We start from the raw sequence: 17,079 nt of genomic DNA, 5'->3' as shown, positions 1-17,079 counted from the left end.
AACAGGCATACAGAGAACACAGGAGGGAGTATGCTCATGCTCTGAGAGATGCACGGTCCAAGTTTTACTCCAACATTATCAACAACAGCCCAGGTGACTCTAAACAACTGTTTTCAACAATAAATCACCTTCTCAAGCCACCCTCATCCTCCCACTCTGAGACCACTGAGGAGAGGTGCAACATGCACATTACTTTTTTCAAACAAAAAGTTAATAACATCCGCTCCCACCTCTCTGCCAATGCTGTCCTGCCCCTCCCAACTGCTGACCCACCGTTTGAGATTGTCCAGCCCCTCTGCTCTTTCTCTGATGCCACACAGGAGGAGGTGGAGCACATCATCAAAAAAATGAAGCCATCCACCTGTGCTCTGGACCCTTTCCCTTCAGCCCTGCTGAAAGCTAACATCTCTGCCGTCTCTCCACTCATCACCAGCATCATAAACCACTCTCTCATGGCTGGCCATATCCCTTCTGCATTAAAAACGGCTGTCATCAGACCTTTGCTGAAAAAACCCACACTGGATCCAGAAGTTCTCTCCAACTACAGGCCCATCTCCAATCTTCCATTCCTGTCAAAGGTTCTGGAAAAAACAGTTGCAGCACAACTTTTTGATCACCTCAAACACAACAACCTGTTTGAAAAGTTTCAGTCTGGTTTCCGTCCTGGCCATAGCACAGAAACAGCCCTGGTTAGGGTCACCAACGACCTCCTAATGACAGCAGATACTGGTTCCCCATCTCTGCTCATCCTTCTGGACCTAACAGCTGCTTTTGATACAGTAGACCACAACATCCTCCTCCATCGCCTGCAGTACACCATTGGACTCTCAGACAATGCCTACAACTGGTTCCACTCTTACCTGACCGGCAGAACCGAGCACGTCGCCCTGGGCAGGGCAAAATCACATACCCACAACGTCACCTGTGGTGTCCCTCAGGGTTCTGTGCTGGGCCCCACCCTCTTCACCATCTACATGCTCCCCCTCGGCAATATCATTAGCAGACACGGAATAACTTTCCACTGTTATGCTGATGACACACAGCTCTACCTCAGGACAACCCCCACTTCATCTGCTCCCCTGCCAACATCCACACTGACCACATGTCTGGAGGAGATTGAGGCTTGGATGAAGCTCAACTTCCTTCAATTGAACAGCTCTAAAACAGAAGCAATTCTAGTTGGCTCATCACATCAGCTCCGCTCTTCCACCATCAAAAATATCACCTTCTCTGGACAAAACATCTCCCTGTCAACATCTGTCACCAACTTGGGTGTTAAAATGGACCCACAACTCACTTTTGACACCCACATCAAACATCTCTGCAAGAGGTCATTTTACCACCTCAAGAACATTGCCAAACTCCGTCCAACTCTCACCCTGGGCGATGCAGAGAAGCTCATCCACGCCTTTGTTTCCTCCAGGCTGGACTATTGCAATGCACTCCTCATTGGGATCTCTGGCAAGAGCATCCAGAGACTTCAATACATCCAGAACAGTGCTGCCAGGATCCTGATGAGGGTGCGCAAGCATGAACATATCACCCCCATTCTGAAAAGTCTCCACTGGCTCCCGGTTAATTTCAGAATAGAGTATAAGATCACACTCCTCACCCACCAGTGCATATATGGACACGCTCCCCTCTACCTACAGGAACTCCTCACCCCCCAGACCTCCTCACGCCCCCTGCGGTCAACAATCATTAACACCCTCCAAATCCCCAGAACCAAGCTCCACAGGATGGGTGACAGAGCTTTCTCTGCTGCTGCTCCCAGGCTATGGAATGCCCTCCCTGACGACCTGAGGGCCCCACAGACATTGAACACTTTTAAAAAAACGTTGAAAACTTATCTTTTTAAAAAAGCTTTCTGTTAAATGTATTTTGTTGATGTGTGTGTGTGTGTGTGTGTTGTATGTATGTGTGTGTGTGTGTGTGTGTGTGTGTGTATATTTTATACACGTATGTGTGAGTGTGTGTGTGTGTGTGTGTATGTATGTATATAATCTATTTTAAATTGCATTATTTTTTTATCTGTCTTTATCTGTTATCCATTTGCATTATAATTTTGTAGCACTTTGAGATTGTCCATAATATAAAGTGCAATACAAATAAAATTTATTATTATTATTATTACCAATCACAGTTGCGTATCATGGAACATTCGTCTGCCTGGAGGATCTGATCTAATAGACCCCTGCTGAGCCTACGTCACTTCGTTCGCTGGCGGCAAAACAACCATCAACTGCCATCAGCGACAACACTAAACTCATCCGATATGTCATTGTATTGTAAATCTTAGACATGACCATTTGGGACATAGTTATATATCCAATGATCTATACACCCGCCACTTCTCCTTACTGTATACGCTCGGTTTTTCAATAACGTAATTATAAATATCTGGCCATTCAACGGAGGGCAATCTTGCTACGTCTTCTTTCCATTCACTTAGAATGGGGATCTGTCAGAATGATCCCACCTGATAACGTACGTTATTTCAAAGTTTTTTCAAATAATCCTCCCAATCCCGTACACTGAGTGTATGTACATACTGTTTTATATCGTTAGCCATTTCATCAAAGGTTAATTACGGACTAATTTTAGCCGCATTACTAGTGCTTTTCAATAGCCGTCTAACTTTTCTGCCGCCACTGACGTCACGCCACTCCGAATGTTTATCCGTTGTGAAGGGGTCTATAGAGCTCCCCAGTCCCGCCCCTCCTCCGAGAGAGGTGCTTGTCCGGAAGTAAAATTCTCATTCATTTCTCCCATTGACTTCTGGAAAAATTCGGATATAAAGAGTTTTAGACCATGCCTTAGGCTAACCAGCTACGATGTGACTCATAAGCATATAACTTATAATTTCGAGTGAAAAAATGAACAGAAAATGTAAAAAAAGCGAAAGGTACAAGACTGTGTACATATCTTAAATTCCGAGATAGAGAACTCAAATCCCAGGATGCTTTGCAAACGTACACACATTTCCAACATTTGCAGCCTAAAGATAGTTTAACATGGTTCCATATTAATCTGAGAAAAGAAGATGATTACTTCCTACCGTTTCCATTGAGTAAATTCAACCTTCAAGATGAGAAAACCGTTATTTTTCGGAAGACCACACATCGGTCCTGATCAGCCCTGCAGCCATTTTAAGTTTTGAAGTTCCAGCGAGACGAAACTGGACGATAGGCGCGGGAAAAGCTGAGTACAGTTTGTTTGGCATTGCCATGGCAACGGCGATCTCTACCAATCAAAGGCTCTGCTTTCACCAGTTTTACACGTTAGGGTGTCGGGTAGTGTAGTACTCTCTCGTTAAATCGTGAATTTAGCATTGTTTTCTCAAAACAAGGTTGATGCCCCCATTAACTTTTGACATCTATATGAGCAGGTATAATCGCTTAGTCACATCGTAGCTGGTTTTAAGTCTACCATGGACGGTTACGATGTTATGGCTTATTCTCCAATTGTCAATGGAGAAATTGTATTGGATTTTTACTTCCGGACAAGGCTGTGGGCGGGACTGGGGAGCTCTATAGAACGCCCGCCCCATTGTCCGTCCGTCCGGCTGATCTGATCTAGCCTATAGACTCAAGGGGGCAGCGAACGTTCTGAGAGTGTAGACAGTATGGCGGCCGCCATGCTAACGAGAAGACCGTGGCTAGCTGGCCATTCCATTGAATCCTATGGGGCGTAAGCGCCACTTTGACATCAAATTACGTTAGAGCTGAAGCGTTTTAAGCCTTTATATGAACATTTTCTATTGTCGGGGTACATACTACATTGTGAAATTGACATAATAATCTCGTAACTGCAGTGGGCATTTGATATCAATTTGACATCAATATGACATCGAACATTGATGTCAAAATTACGTCACGAAATAGGTCTAGAATGAAAGTCATATTGACGTCAATGTACTGATGTCAATTTGATGTCAAGATTTTGACCTCTGCTGATGTCATTTTGATGTTATTTTGATGTCATGTTTTGTCGGGATTTGATGTCAATTCAACATGTATTTGATGTCATGATGGTTGATTACGTTTTGATGCTATTTTGATATCATTCAATATCAGGCTTTGATGTCAATTCAACATTTATTTGACATCAAGATGTCATGATGTTGATGTCATTTCCATGTCAAGTTTTGTTGGCATTTCATGTCAATTCAACATTTATTTGATGTCAAGATGTCATGATGTTGATGCATAGGAAGACAATGTTTTAATGCTATTTTGCTATCATTCAATATCAAGCTTCGCTGTCAATTCAACATAAATCCGAAATCAAACATTAATGACAAAAGTATGAACATTTATTGACACATTTTGATATAATTTCAATGTCAAGAATCACTCAGGACAGGATGAGAAAGCGTAGATCCCCAAACCAGACTGGAGCCCCTTGTGAATAACCTGTAACGCAGATACATAAATGTACATTTCATTAGAGAACTTTTGAGGAAGAGGGTAGGTTTTATTACAGCAGACAAAGGCATTTAAGCATGTTGACATTTACCTTCACTTCGTCCTGAACTAGTAACACCAGTTACAGAGGCATATGGTTATTTTTTATTATTAATGTTTAGACCAAAAGTCAAATAAATCAAATGTAAAACTGTAAAGCTTACTTTACTTGGATGGCAGAACCACCAAACCAGACTGGAGCCACTTGTGAATGACCTGCAACACAGATACATAAATATGCATTACGTTTATCATCAGAAAGAAATGGCCAAATATTTATCATAACCAATAATACACCCCATTAAAAAATGCATTATATTGGGATCCACAGAATATGGTGCTGATCATTTTAGCTCCTCTTCCCATATATTCTAAACATTCACAACAAAGTGTCTGGTCTGTGCCAAGGCAAAGCAAGGACATACATGAAGTCAACAACTGCCTCTTCTATTTGGCCTCTTCTCAGTTAAATCTTACTCCAAGGAACGTTCAATGTCATTAAATGAACTCGTAGACGACAGTATTTCTACATGAAAATTTAAAACAAATAGCCTCGTGCCCTTTGTGCATTTATATTTCGTAAAAGTTAGAGAGTAATCTCTAGCAGCTACAGTTCAATCTAAAAAGTCACCAGGAAACACGTCTGGAAACCAGACTTTTTAGATTGAATAGTAGGCCTGTTTGCTGGTTTCTAACGTGTACAAAATATAAGCACGAGTCCCAAAGCTATTTGTTGCTGCCAGCAGAGAATGTCGAGCTATGACGTATGTGTTTGAGCATGCGGCAGCTGGTTAGCGCTACCTTATAGAGAATGGGAATGTGACGTCGCGGACATTTCGCGGTTGCGCCGCGGTGGCGTCTGGGATACATACGTGAGGCCACTTGTACGCTGCTGCCAATGCTGTACCATTGTAAACATCGTAAAACATTGCTAACTCGCTGTTTCTAACACTGTTTTTCACACATCATGGGACGAACCTGTTGTTTTGTTTGATGTAACGTCCGTGCCCACGATCGTCAGGTAAAAAAAATCAACAACGGAGTGTCTTTGTATTACTTTCAGGGTCTCACGTCCACTCTCCAGACGGTCTGTCATAGGGATCCATGTTCCCGATCAAAGATAATTTTCTATATAACGTTTCCTCGCGTCTGGCAGGAGCTTGTCTCTGTACGGTCCATTACTACTTCTACTAGTAGTTTTTAGCATAGTAGCCTAAATGTTTACATCTAGTGTTACTGTTTAGGCTAGCCGATCTTGTTCGAAATATCATAGGTTTCCATAGGTTTCTTGTTTATAATTCGCGCCGCGGCCTCACCTAATGGAGGAAAACGCCCCTTTTGTCCCAGAATGCACTGCGCCGCTAACTTCCGTTCCCATTCTCTATTAGAACTAGCAGGCTACTGCTAACGTCATTCATAATTTAAAACCATTAGCTAGCAGCTAACGTTATCCCGGACTGGTGAACAATGTGAAATCAGCCTCCCTCCCAGAAAGAAATGATGTTTAGACACATCCGAATTGGCCTACGTTTTCTTAAAGACTCCCGAGTCCAACATCTAAGCTTTCATAACGTTAACAAAAACTAGTTTTCCTGTAACTTTAATGCTATCGTTAGCTAACAAGCTAACGCTAGCTAACGCAAGCCAACTTTTGTTGTTCACAAACACAAAGTTAGCGTTAAACCAAATTAACCGTTGCTCATTTTAAACTCAGTTCTGAGTTTAGCTTTAATTAAAAGGGTAACAAAGCCCTAGTTGGACAGGATTTAGCCCTGTCTAAAGTGGGCTAAATTAGCTTGCGAAAGCTAGCAGCTAGACCGTAGCTGGTGTGTAAATATGAGCAATATCTGCAGACCAGCAAATCTTCGGATAATATCAGCAAATAAAGCTAGATAAGTAGGTTACTTGTGTTATGGAAGTACTTTTTCAGTGGATAGACTCGGTAGCTGCATAAATAAAGCATATAGGAGCATACTTACAGTCAGCCTTCAGACGCCGCTGTTTCGTCTTCCACTTCATCAACGAGAAATTTGAAAACTGAAGGAGCCGTTAGGACTGGAAAGTGCGCGTTCGATGTGTGTGTCCGCACGGAGTCCACCGCAGAGGGTCCGTTTTGGAACCCTCTGCTGTGTGGGTCAGGATGTTGAAAAACTCGCGTCGATTTACAATGAGTAGGCTAATAATATACCTTTTCAGACATTTTAACAGACGTTGTTTTGACATAAATTTCACATCAATTTGACGTCTTATTTCCTGACATCAAATCAACGTTGATTTAATGTCAATAATATAGACCTGAGATGTAGGGACCAGAAAAAACATGTTAGATTGATACCTTTGTTGGGCCTCTTTACGACCACAAGGAAATCATTACAAAATATAATGAAATTATGCATATTTATGCACGTCATACATGTTGGTCAAAATCTTGACTACTTGTTGATGTCAAATTGACGTCAGTGGGAAGCGTCAACCCCCCAAGTACAGCGTTGATGGCCTACCTGATGACGTCATTCGAATGGAGACGGGGCTTCTGGACATGGCCATGTTCAGACGGGTGGCAAGGCTTGTGAAGCGCTTTGAGGGCTCCATTATTTATGTTGCTGGCTGGAACGTTTCGGAAAGTGTGAGTTTGGAAGACCAGGGGCCTCATGTACAAAGACTTGCGTGGAATTCTTACTAAAACATTGCGTACGCGAAAATCTGGAAAGAAGCGTACGCACAAAAAAAATCAGATGTATGAAACCATGCGTACGTAGCAATCCACGCAGCTTTCCTTTGTACATCCCAAATAACGCGAAATTAAGCGCACATGCACGAGCATTATACTCCACCCTCTCTCCTCCCTCAATCACACTCATTTTAATATGCTAACTAGAAGGCCACTCGAAAACTCAGACCTCCGCGAAGGCAAAATGGCTTATCCCACAATATTAATAAGAGTAAAAAATCATTTGTGGATCCATCCGTTCTTGAACCTGCTACAAAATGTAATGATTTATATAATCAAATCGAAAAAGTTTTAAAAGTTTATTACCAGCGATTGCGAGGTAGAAGTGCTCTTATCAGACAACATGGTAAAGACACAGTAGCCTACGTCTTTATCATCTGTAATTAATGACAAAAAAAAGACAGTAAAGGCAGAGCGTGGCAGTGGCTACAAGGGCCAGAGACCGTGGCAGATTCATTGGTCAGTCTGCAAGTGACAAGGTTCACATACGCGGTTTGGTGGGCATTTCAAGCATTACAAAATAACTGCAATAATTAATAGGTCATTAAATCACTCGTGTCCGAGTAAGAACACACATAGCGCACCCATAGTAGAAGTTTATTCAGGCTTTGCCACGACGATTTCTGGATCATATTCCTATATTTTGCAAAAGTGTTACAACAATAATGTGAATGCTTACTTGAGGAAAGTAGCCTATGCAGTCAGTCATGGAAATTGCTTCAATTCGCACTAAGCTATTCACGCTGATCATCTTGTCCCATTTGTATTTTGTTTTACTGAAAACTGTAGGAAATATGTGAAAACACCCGGAAAATGTTTTAGACATGTACATATGCGTGAAGCCAACCACATTCATCGCAGATTTCGAGGAAGGAAAGCTCTTCGAAATCTGAAATGTTTGATAAGCAAGTGAATAATCATGTATGGAACTAAATATAGGCACTATCTCTATACGTTTCACTTTAGGCTACCTAATTCTTGATAGCCTCTGATAAGACTACAGTTTTAATTGCAGATATAGGCTGTTGCATAGTTTGGTACTATAAACGCATGTTGCATGGCCAATTATTTTGAAACATTTTTAATAGCCCACATTTCACAATATGCTGTGCAAATAAAGGCCTTGATTCGTGATCAACTAATGTTGTTTCGCTGCATTGCCTCTATGTGTCGCCAACTGACGATACACACTGGAAATGTGCGTACGCCAGGCATGAAGCTTGCGTGGAGGACCGCACATTCTCACGTTCAAGTCAGTCTTTGTACATCCGGACGTGAGCGTGAGAGTTAGCGTACGCAGCATTTTTGTGCGTACGCAAGCTTTGTACATGAGGCCCCAGGTCTTCCTGACACTCATGAAAATACGGCAGAACTATCCTCACCTGCACCTGGCACAGCTGTTCTGCTGCAGCACTGCCACTGTAGGCAACATTGTGAAAACAATGATACATGTGCTACATAAATTGTTTTTCAGAGGAATGATGGCAACAGTTCCTAGTCGGCACAAGAATGCCCAAAGCATGCCTGCTTCATTCCAGCCATCTGCAAGTAACTGCAGGATGGTAGTGGATTGCACAGATGTCCACATTGCAGCCCCAAAGGAGATGGACAAGGCGAAACTCACTTACTCCACCTACAGAGGGATGCACTCCTTCAAAGTATTAATATCCGTGGCCCCAAATGGGGTCATCAACTACTGCAGCCCACTGTACCCTGGCTCTGTGTCTGACAAGGCAAATCACACAGCAGTCAGGGATACTCCACCATCTGGTAGCTGGTGACCTGGTCTTAGCAGACAAGGGCTTTTTGATTTCAGACATTGTGCCAGAGGGTGTTTCAGTGAATATCCCCCCCTTTCTAAATAAGGGAAAATTTAATGAGAGTGAGGTGAGGTGAGGGCAACAAAAGAGATTGCCAAGAATCGTATTCACATTGAGAGAGCCAACGCAAGGGTGAAGGAATTCAAGATACTTGACCAAATACCTGCACACCTCCGATGCTCCGCAAATGTGTTGGTGCAGCTCTGCTGTGCACTGGTCAACCTCCAAAACCCCCTCATACGGGAAGTCAGCAGCACCCTTACAGAAAAATAGGTTAAAAAAAAAAGTGAACTGTTAATAGTTATTGCATCTGTCCAGGACCTTTCAAATAAATGATATCCCTCTCTTTGTTTTGGAAAACCAATCAATGTTTTGGTGTTATTTTGAAACCTGATTCATGTTCAGAAATTAAACATTGCATTCTCTAACTTTTTTAGACCATTGTGGGCATACAAGACAAAACAGTGTAGCGGAATTCTAACTTATACAAGTTCATTTCAAACAGATTTCTGATTGTAGTTCACAGCTAACACCTATGAGATTACTGAATTTGGTGGATCATTAGTTTCACTGTCCATTGGACAGTTACTGACAGGAGACGCGACGGGAACGCTGATCCATTGTCTCCCAAAAAAAGAACTGATTGGAGAGAAAAACACTGAACACTAAACACTGAAACTTTTTAAAACTATTTACAAAAAACAAACTATTTACATGTCCTCTCTACTGGCCAACACAGGGAGCATGTGCTGCCAGTAGAAACTCTCCAAAGTTTGGAGATTTTCCCCCCATGCAGGGTCTTTTGGAATGGGGATGATCACAGCCTCCTTCGTTGTCCAGACGACAAAAAAACAAAGGTCCCGGCGTGTGACATGGAGCTGCCCTTGGACTTGATGCCAGTATGGGTGGTTGTCCTTGAGCCCATAGGACTCACCCACCACATGGAGACAAAATGAGGGGGACAGGACAGCTTCCGCGATGGTCATGTTCCGCTGGCTGTGGGGGCACTTCACCTCCAGCAGGGCATTTGGCTCAACAAGCCCATCAGGTGACGCTCCCAAGACACCCGACTCGCTCACAAAGAGTCCTGACTCGAGCACCTCCACCTGATAAGCCTGCTCAAAGGCTTTCACCCCCTCTGGCTCGTTCATAACGCCCCAGTTGACTGCCATCACTCCATCCAAATTTTGCCCCCCAAGCACCCTCTTCAGGAGGGACGGGCATGGAGCGGAGGTGCGCCGTGACAGCAGCACAGCACCGAAGTTGCTGGCTGTCAAGCGCCCCTTCCTGTGCAGCTGCCACTGAGGATTCCGCCGCTGACCCACGGTGGTTGCCAGGATGGTAGCCTGCTGGTCTTCAGTCAGACGCATTGAGGCAAGGATTGCCTCAAGCCCCTGACCCCGATGCTCCCTCACCAACTCAGGCACAGTAGGCAGAGGTTGATGCTCGGGCTGTGGCTCGGGTGACAACAGCCATGCCATGCCGCACTCGGTCCCCTTCAGCTCAGACCTGAACCACTCTATATCCTCAGCAGTAACCTCCCTGGCCAGGGGGTTATAGGTCTCCTCCAACTGTGGATACAGCTCCGACACCGAGAGAGTTCCTTTGGAGGAGGCAGGCTTCTTCCACTGGCACTCCACGTCGGTGGAGCTCAACTCCCTCATCCCAAAAATAGCCAACGCTGCAGCGTGGCTACACTTGAACTCCCCCCGTGCGCACTCACAGGTGGTGCTTAAAATAGCCCCCTCGTCATCCATGTAGATCTGTAAACATGTAATGTACTATTTTAGGGCGCTACAACACAATATTTAATAGTACAAGTCAAAGTCTGAGGCATTCAGTATAACATTGAATACGATGCTAACGCTAACGTTAGCTGATAGAAATAGCAACTCACCGAAACCTTGTACAGCCGGTCCCGCATGCTAGCACGCACAGAACCGACCAAAACTCCCTTCGAGTAGCTGCAGCTCTCGACGTGTCCCGATTTGAAATGGTTTTCTCCACGTTTGATACTTTTATCTTCCTCATGGAAGAAGCGGGTGAAGCTCGCCAAGGGGACAGCCATGTTCTTCTCTAGTGAGTGACGTATGTTGTTCGCGACGAGAGATGTAGTTCACTAAGCGATCTCATACAAAACCTAATGCTGTTCAACACATTTACGTCGAATCGTTTATCTCTTGACGTGAAAAATTATCTTTTAAATTCACACACATCATATGTGAAATGCACGGTCCAACTCGAACGGGACCAAAAAATAATTGTTATCTCTCCATTGACTCCCATGCATAAAAAATCGTGAAATAGGTCCCATAGACCGGAAGTAGAAGGGCGGGACTTCGGCTCTCTATAACCAGAGGATAACGGCTCTAGTCTGACGACATCGTAGAACTAAAATTCGCGCTTCCGCTTCACGGCGACGGGCCGTATCAGTTGTGGAGCAAGTTGTGATTGTGCTTCCCGCCCCATGGTGCCGGGTCCGGGTCGATGTCTCCATCACGACGGTAAAACAGAGGTGACAGTCAAACGGATTTGCCAGTTTGAAAGCGGAGTCGGTCCAGAGTCTACTGCTATCTGGGTAGTTTTTGTTAACGTTATGAAAGCTTAGATGTTGGACTCGGGAGTCTTTAAGAAAACGTAGGCCAATTCGGATGTGTCTAAACATCATTTCTTTCTGGGAGGGAGGCTGATTTCACATTGTTCACCAGTCCGGGATAACGTTAGCTGCTAGCTAATGGTTTTAAATTATGAATGAATGACGTTAGCAGTAGCCTGCTAGTTCTAATAAGGTAGCGCTAACCAGCTGCCGCATGCTCAGCCTCAAACACATACGTCGTAGTTCGACATTCTCTGCTGGCAGCAACAAATAGCTTTGGGACTCGTGCTTATATTTTTTATATGTACAGGTTAGAAACCAGCAAACAGGCCTACTATTCAATCTAAAAAGTCCGGTTTCCAGACGTGTTTCCTGGTGACTTTTTAGATTGAACTGTAGCTGCTAGAGATTACTCTCTAACTTTTACGAAATATAAATGCACAAAGGGCACGAAGCTATTTGTTTTCAATTTTCATGTAGAAATACTGTCGTCTACGAGTTCATTTAATGACATTGAATGTTCCTTGGAGTAAGATTTAACTGAGAAGAGTCAAAATAGAAGAGACAGTTGTTGACTTCATGTATGTCCTTGCTTTGCCTTGTCACAGACCAGACACTTTGTTGTGAATGTTTAGAATATATGGGAAGAGGAGCTAAAATGATCAGCACCATATTCTGTGGATCCCAATATAATGCATTTTTTTAATGGGGTGTATTATTGGTTATGATAAATATTTGCCCATTTCTTTCTGATGATAAACGTAATGCATATTTATGTATCTGTGTTGCAGGTCATTCACAAGTGGCTCCAGTCTGGTTTGGGGGTCCTGCCATCCAAGTAAAGTAAGCTATACAGTTTTACATTTGATTTATTTGACTTTTGGTCTAAACATTAATAATAAAAATAACCATATGCCTCTGTAACTGGTGTTACTAGTTCAGGACGAAGTGAAGGTAAATGTCAACATGCTTAAATGCCTTTGTCTGCTGTAATAAAACCCACCCTCTACCTCAAAAGCTCTCTAATGAAATGTACATTTATGTATCTGTGTTACAGGTTATTCACAAGTGGCTCCAGTCTGGTTTGGGGGTCTATGCTTTCTCATCCTGTCCTGCCACCCAAGTGAAGTAAGCTATACAGTTTTACATTTGATTTATTTGACTTTTGGTCTAAACATTAATAATAAAAATAACCATATGCCTCTGTAACTGGTGTTACTAGTTCAGGACGAAGTGAAGGTAAATGTCAACATGCTTAAATGCCTTTGTCTGCTGTAATAAAACCTACCCTCTACCTCAAAAGCTCTCTAATGAAATGTACATTTATGTATCTGCGTTACAGGTTATTCACAAGTGGCTCCAGTCTGGTTTGGGGGTCTACGCTTTCTCATCCTGTCCTGAGTGATTCTTGACATTGAAATTATATCAAAATTTGTCAATAAATGTTCATACTTTTGTCATTAATGTTTGATTTCTGATTTATGTTGAATTGACAGCGAAGCTTGATATTGAATGATAGCAAAATAGCATTAAAACATTGTCTTCCTATGCATCAACATCTTGACATCAAATAAATGTTGAATTGACATCAAATGCCAACAAAACTTGACATGGAAATGACATCAACATCATGACATCTTGATGTCAAATAAATGTTGAATTGACATCAAAGCCTGATATTGAATGATAGCAAAATAGCATTAAAACATTGTCTTCCTATGCATCAACATCTTGACATCAAATAAATGTTGAATTGACATCAAATGCCAACAAAACTTGACATGGAAATGACATCAACATCATGACATCTTGATGTCAAATAAATTTTGAATTGACATCAAAGCCTGATATTGAATGATATCAAAATAGCATCAAAACGTAATCAACCATCATGACATCAAATACATGTTGAATTGACATCAAATCCCGACAAAACATGACATCAAAATAACATAAAAATGACATCAGCAGAGGTCAATATCTTGACATCAAATTGACATCAGTACATTGACGTCAATATGACTTTCATTCTAGACCTATTTCGTGACGTAATTTTGACATCAATGTTCGATGTCATATTGATGTCAAACTGACATCAAATGCCCACTGGGCTCCCACAAAACAGGGAAACGCTGACCATGCGTGGCCCACATTACACGCCAGCCACAGGTCCGAAATGTTGCCCTGGCCTCCTCATCGCTTTGGAGGTCGATGAGCGTCTCCTGGAACATGGCCTCGCTCCTCGACACATCCACTTGAAGTGGCTCCATCACCCACTCAGGGACATCCAGTTGGTCGAGGTCCCTAAAACGGATCTCCATGTCCGCCTTCACTGCCCTCAAGTGATCCGTGTAACGCAGCAGGTGGTTGTCGGTCAGCTCATCAACCACCTGAATGTAAGTACAGAAACAGTTAACGATAGGCTATTGAGTTTATTTTTAAGCTGCCCTTGTAAATTAAAATATAGGCTACCTAATAGTAATAATAATGATGATAATAATGATGATAATACTACTACTAATAATAATAGGCTACCTTGGCCAGCTGAGGGAAATTATTGAATTGACGCCTGCTCAAATTTTGTTTGTATAGCTCCAGCTTGGCGATGAAACTGCGGATGGTGGCCTTTGAATGGACCAGTGTCACGCCATCTCCCTGGAGCTTGAGCGACACTTCGTTCATCTTCCCGAAAAAATCTGCCAGGTAGAAGATGTCACTGCGACAGGACCACAGCGTGTCCCGTAGAGCTGCGTCGGCACCGGCAAGAAACTCCAGGACAGTTGTGAACAACTCACACAGCCTACCCAGACAATTGCCCTTGGACAACCAGCGCACCTCGGTGTGGAGCAGCAAGCGCTGAAACGCCTCGTCATTCTCCCCGCAAAGCTGCCTGAAGATCCGGTCGTTCAGAGCATGGGCCTTGATTTTATTTATGGCCTTGACAGCGGTGTTCAGGGACTGGTGGAGAGAGGGGCTTAGATTTTTGGCCACTAAATTGTGACGGTGCAACATGCAGTGCACTGTTAACACATGCGGCACACGCTCTTTTAACAATGTTGCGAAGCCACGGTACCTGCCAACCATAGCGGGAGCTCCATCTGTGGCACAGGCGAGGATGTTGCCTATCGGAATGGAGTTCTCCTGCAGGTAGTCACTCAGGGCCCTGAATATCGTCTCCCCTCGTGTGTCAGTGGAGAGATATTTTGCAAACAGAACGTCCTCCGCCACATCTCTCTCTGACATATAGCGCACATATGCCATCAACAGGACATTGTTGTCCCTGGTTGTGGTTTCATCCAGCTGGACACTAAATGAATGTTGACGCAGTGTGGCACACAACTGCTGCTCCGTATCCAGCGCCATCTCTTTGATTCTTCGTGCCACACTGTCGTTACTCAGCGGGATGGCCTGCATCACCGGCGACGGGTCTCTCTCCATGACAGTGGAGATGGCCTCTTTAATCGCCGGGATAACCAACTTCTCCCCCACTGTAAATGCCAACCCAGACTTCGCGATCAGGAGAGAGATATTATAGGAGGCCACTAACCCACTCTCAGCCTGATTTGCCTTCCTAGCGAACACCTTGGCGATGGACTGTTTCGCGAGTTGATCCTTGAGGACCTGGAAATAGGCAGCATCTTTGGACGCTTTATCGGGGTGAATTTTAGATAGGTGCTCCTTTAGACGAGACGGTTTCATCGCCTCATTAGAGAAAACCTGCTGGCAAAGCAGGCACATCGGGAGCTGGATGTTCGTGGGCGAGGGAATAAAGCCATATCTAATGTACTCAACACTATACTGTCTGCACTTCTTCTTGTTTTCCGCCATGATGTTTGAATGTGTTTTGATGTCAACATTTTATTACGTAATTGTGCTTGTGTACATTTTGATTGGACATATTACTATTAAACCGCGAAGCAGAGTTCGAAGGCTGCTGTCAAAGTGGTAGAACGCTACTGAGGGCTTTGACAGCACACAGCCGCCTCCGAACTCAGGTTTGTTTATAGACGTTGCTATGGAGATCATTTGCCGGTAGCTAGCCTAGAAGGACCAAGACAAGTCAGAGTGGGTTAGCCTACGAGCTACTAAGATATTAATTCAATAATTTGCACGAAGACATCGTTTTATTTAAAATTCAACTGCACATTGTATGTGTTGTCAGATGCTTAAACGTTGTGATAAACAACAGCGATCAACGCCCCCCATTTGTGTCCGAGCGCCCCCCTCTCGGCTGCCTCGTTCACATCGCCCCCCAACACTGTCCAAACGCCCCCTGGGGGGCGGTACCGCCCCCGTTGAGAAACCCTAACCTATATTATCAGAATCAATAAAACTAAATTCAAAGCTTTTTTCACTAGAATTTCTTACTCTGACTCACAATAACAATAACAAATTCACACTTGTTTCTTTTCTTACTTTCTCCCTTAAGGATGTTTCATGTAGTTGAATTTCTTACCACCAAAACGGTATCACTGGTCCCCGACACGTGGTACGATGATGGCTGTACTTCGTGACCACCCTATAGTAACGACGACAGGATCGACAGGGCTGTCAGACATAGGGAGGAGCCGCAAGAGGACTGGCAAACCTTTGACGTCCACATCATCAAATCATCCAGTATGACAAATCTCGTAGTTGTTTCTTGGCTAAGTGTTGTTTTTTACAAATCCTACACATACAGATCCACTACCACAACTTTTTAAAGGGATATTCCACCATTTGGGTTGAATTACTCATTTTCCACATCCCCACGAGTTAAACAATTGATTTTTACCTTTACCTAGCATAGATCATTGAATCGGATTAGATCCCCCCAGGAGAGTGTCTGCACCCCCCTAGGGGTGCGGGCCCCACTGGTTGAGAACCACTGCTCTACCTCCACTATTTAAGATTCTCTACCACCATTTTTTAAGACTCACTAACCACTATTTACCTTTCAGATAGTTACATGGAGGCACGTCAGACTTTGAAGAGGGCTATGACGTGTAGCACCTCAGACCTCCAAACGGACGATGAGCAAGACAGGCCTGGGAGAAAGAGAATCGCAAAGTCAGTGTTTTCGCTTTATGTTTCGCTTTATGTTACACACACTAACACCAAAAACAGGGATCAATGCCCCGTTCAACCATTCTCTGTCTTCTTAAAATGTTGATATGCATGTAGATAAATATCTTTTTTTTTATATAGACATTTCTTTGGTGACACTGACGTAGAGGAGGACCACCGACCGTCAAAGAAATCAAAATCTGGGTCATCTGCAGGGACAAGTCACCAACTCCCTGCAAATGGCCCAGAGCTCTTTCAAAGTAAGAGTCAGCGAGTATTAACGTATTTCAATACAAACTTTGCAGGTTTGGCGATTTCTTCGCTATTTTCTCATTTCAAGTTTACAGGTTTCTCTACAGAGCTTCCCCTGAGGCTTTAGCATGTATACACTATATTGGCAAAAGTATTCGTTCACCTGCC

At 43.5% G+C, this 17,079-nt stretch overlaps 1 protein-coding gene and 1 long non-coding RNA gene across 2 annotated transcripts; one reads left to right on the top strand and one right to left on the bottom strand.

Annotated features, from left to right (window-relative positions):
* The first annotated feature begins 11,619 nt into the window (after positions 1-11,619).
* Positions 11,620-13,077, top strand: LOC134075887 (uncharacterized). Its single transcript, XR_009938506.1, has 3 exons — positions 11,620-12,456; positions 12,671-12,741; positions 12,956-13,077. It is a non-coding gene; the product is annotated as an uncharacterized LOC134075887 (long non-coding RNA).
* Positions 13,078-14,291: 1,214 nt separating this feature from the next.
* On the bottom strand, positions 14,292-15,312 carry LOC134079165 (zinc finger BED domain-containing protein 5-like). The gene is made up of 2 exons (XM_062535355.1): positions 14,373-15,312; positions 14,292-14,329 (listed from the first exon to the last, which is right to left on the bottom strand). The coding sequence occupies exons 1-2, from the start codon at positions 15,310-15,312 to the stop codon at positions 14,292-14,294; spliced, it is 978 nt and encodes a 325-aa protein (XP_062391339.1).
* Positions 15,313-17,079: the final 1,767 nt, after the last annotated feature.

This window comes from Sardina pilchardus, chromosome 1 (genome assembly GCF_963854185.1).
Source record: "Sardina pilchardus chromosome 1, fSarPil1.1, whole genome shotgun sequence".
Taxonomy (NCBI): Eukaryota; Metazoa; Chordata; class Actinopteri; order Clupeiformes; family Clupeidae; genus Sardina; species Sardina pilchardus.
The sequence above is the reverse complement of the archived record's forward strand: the minus strand, read 5'-3'. Positions and strand labels throughout refer to the sequence as shown.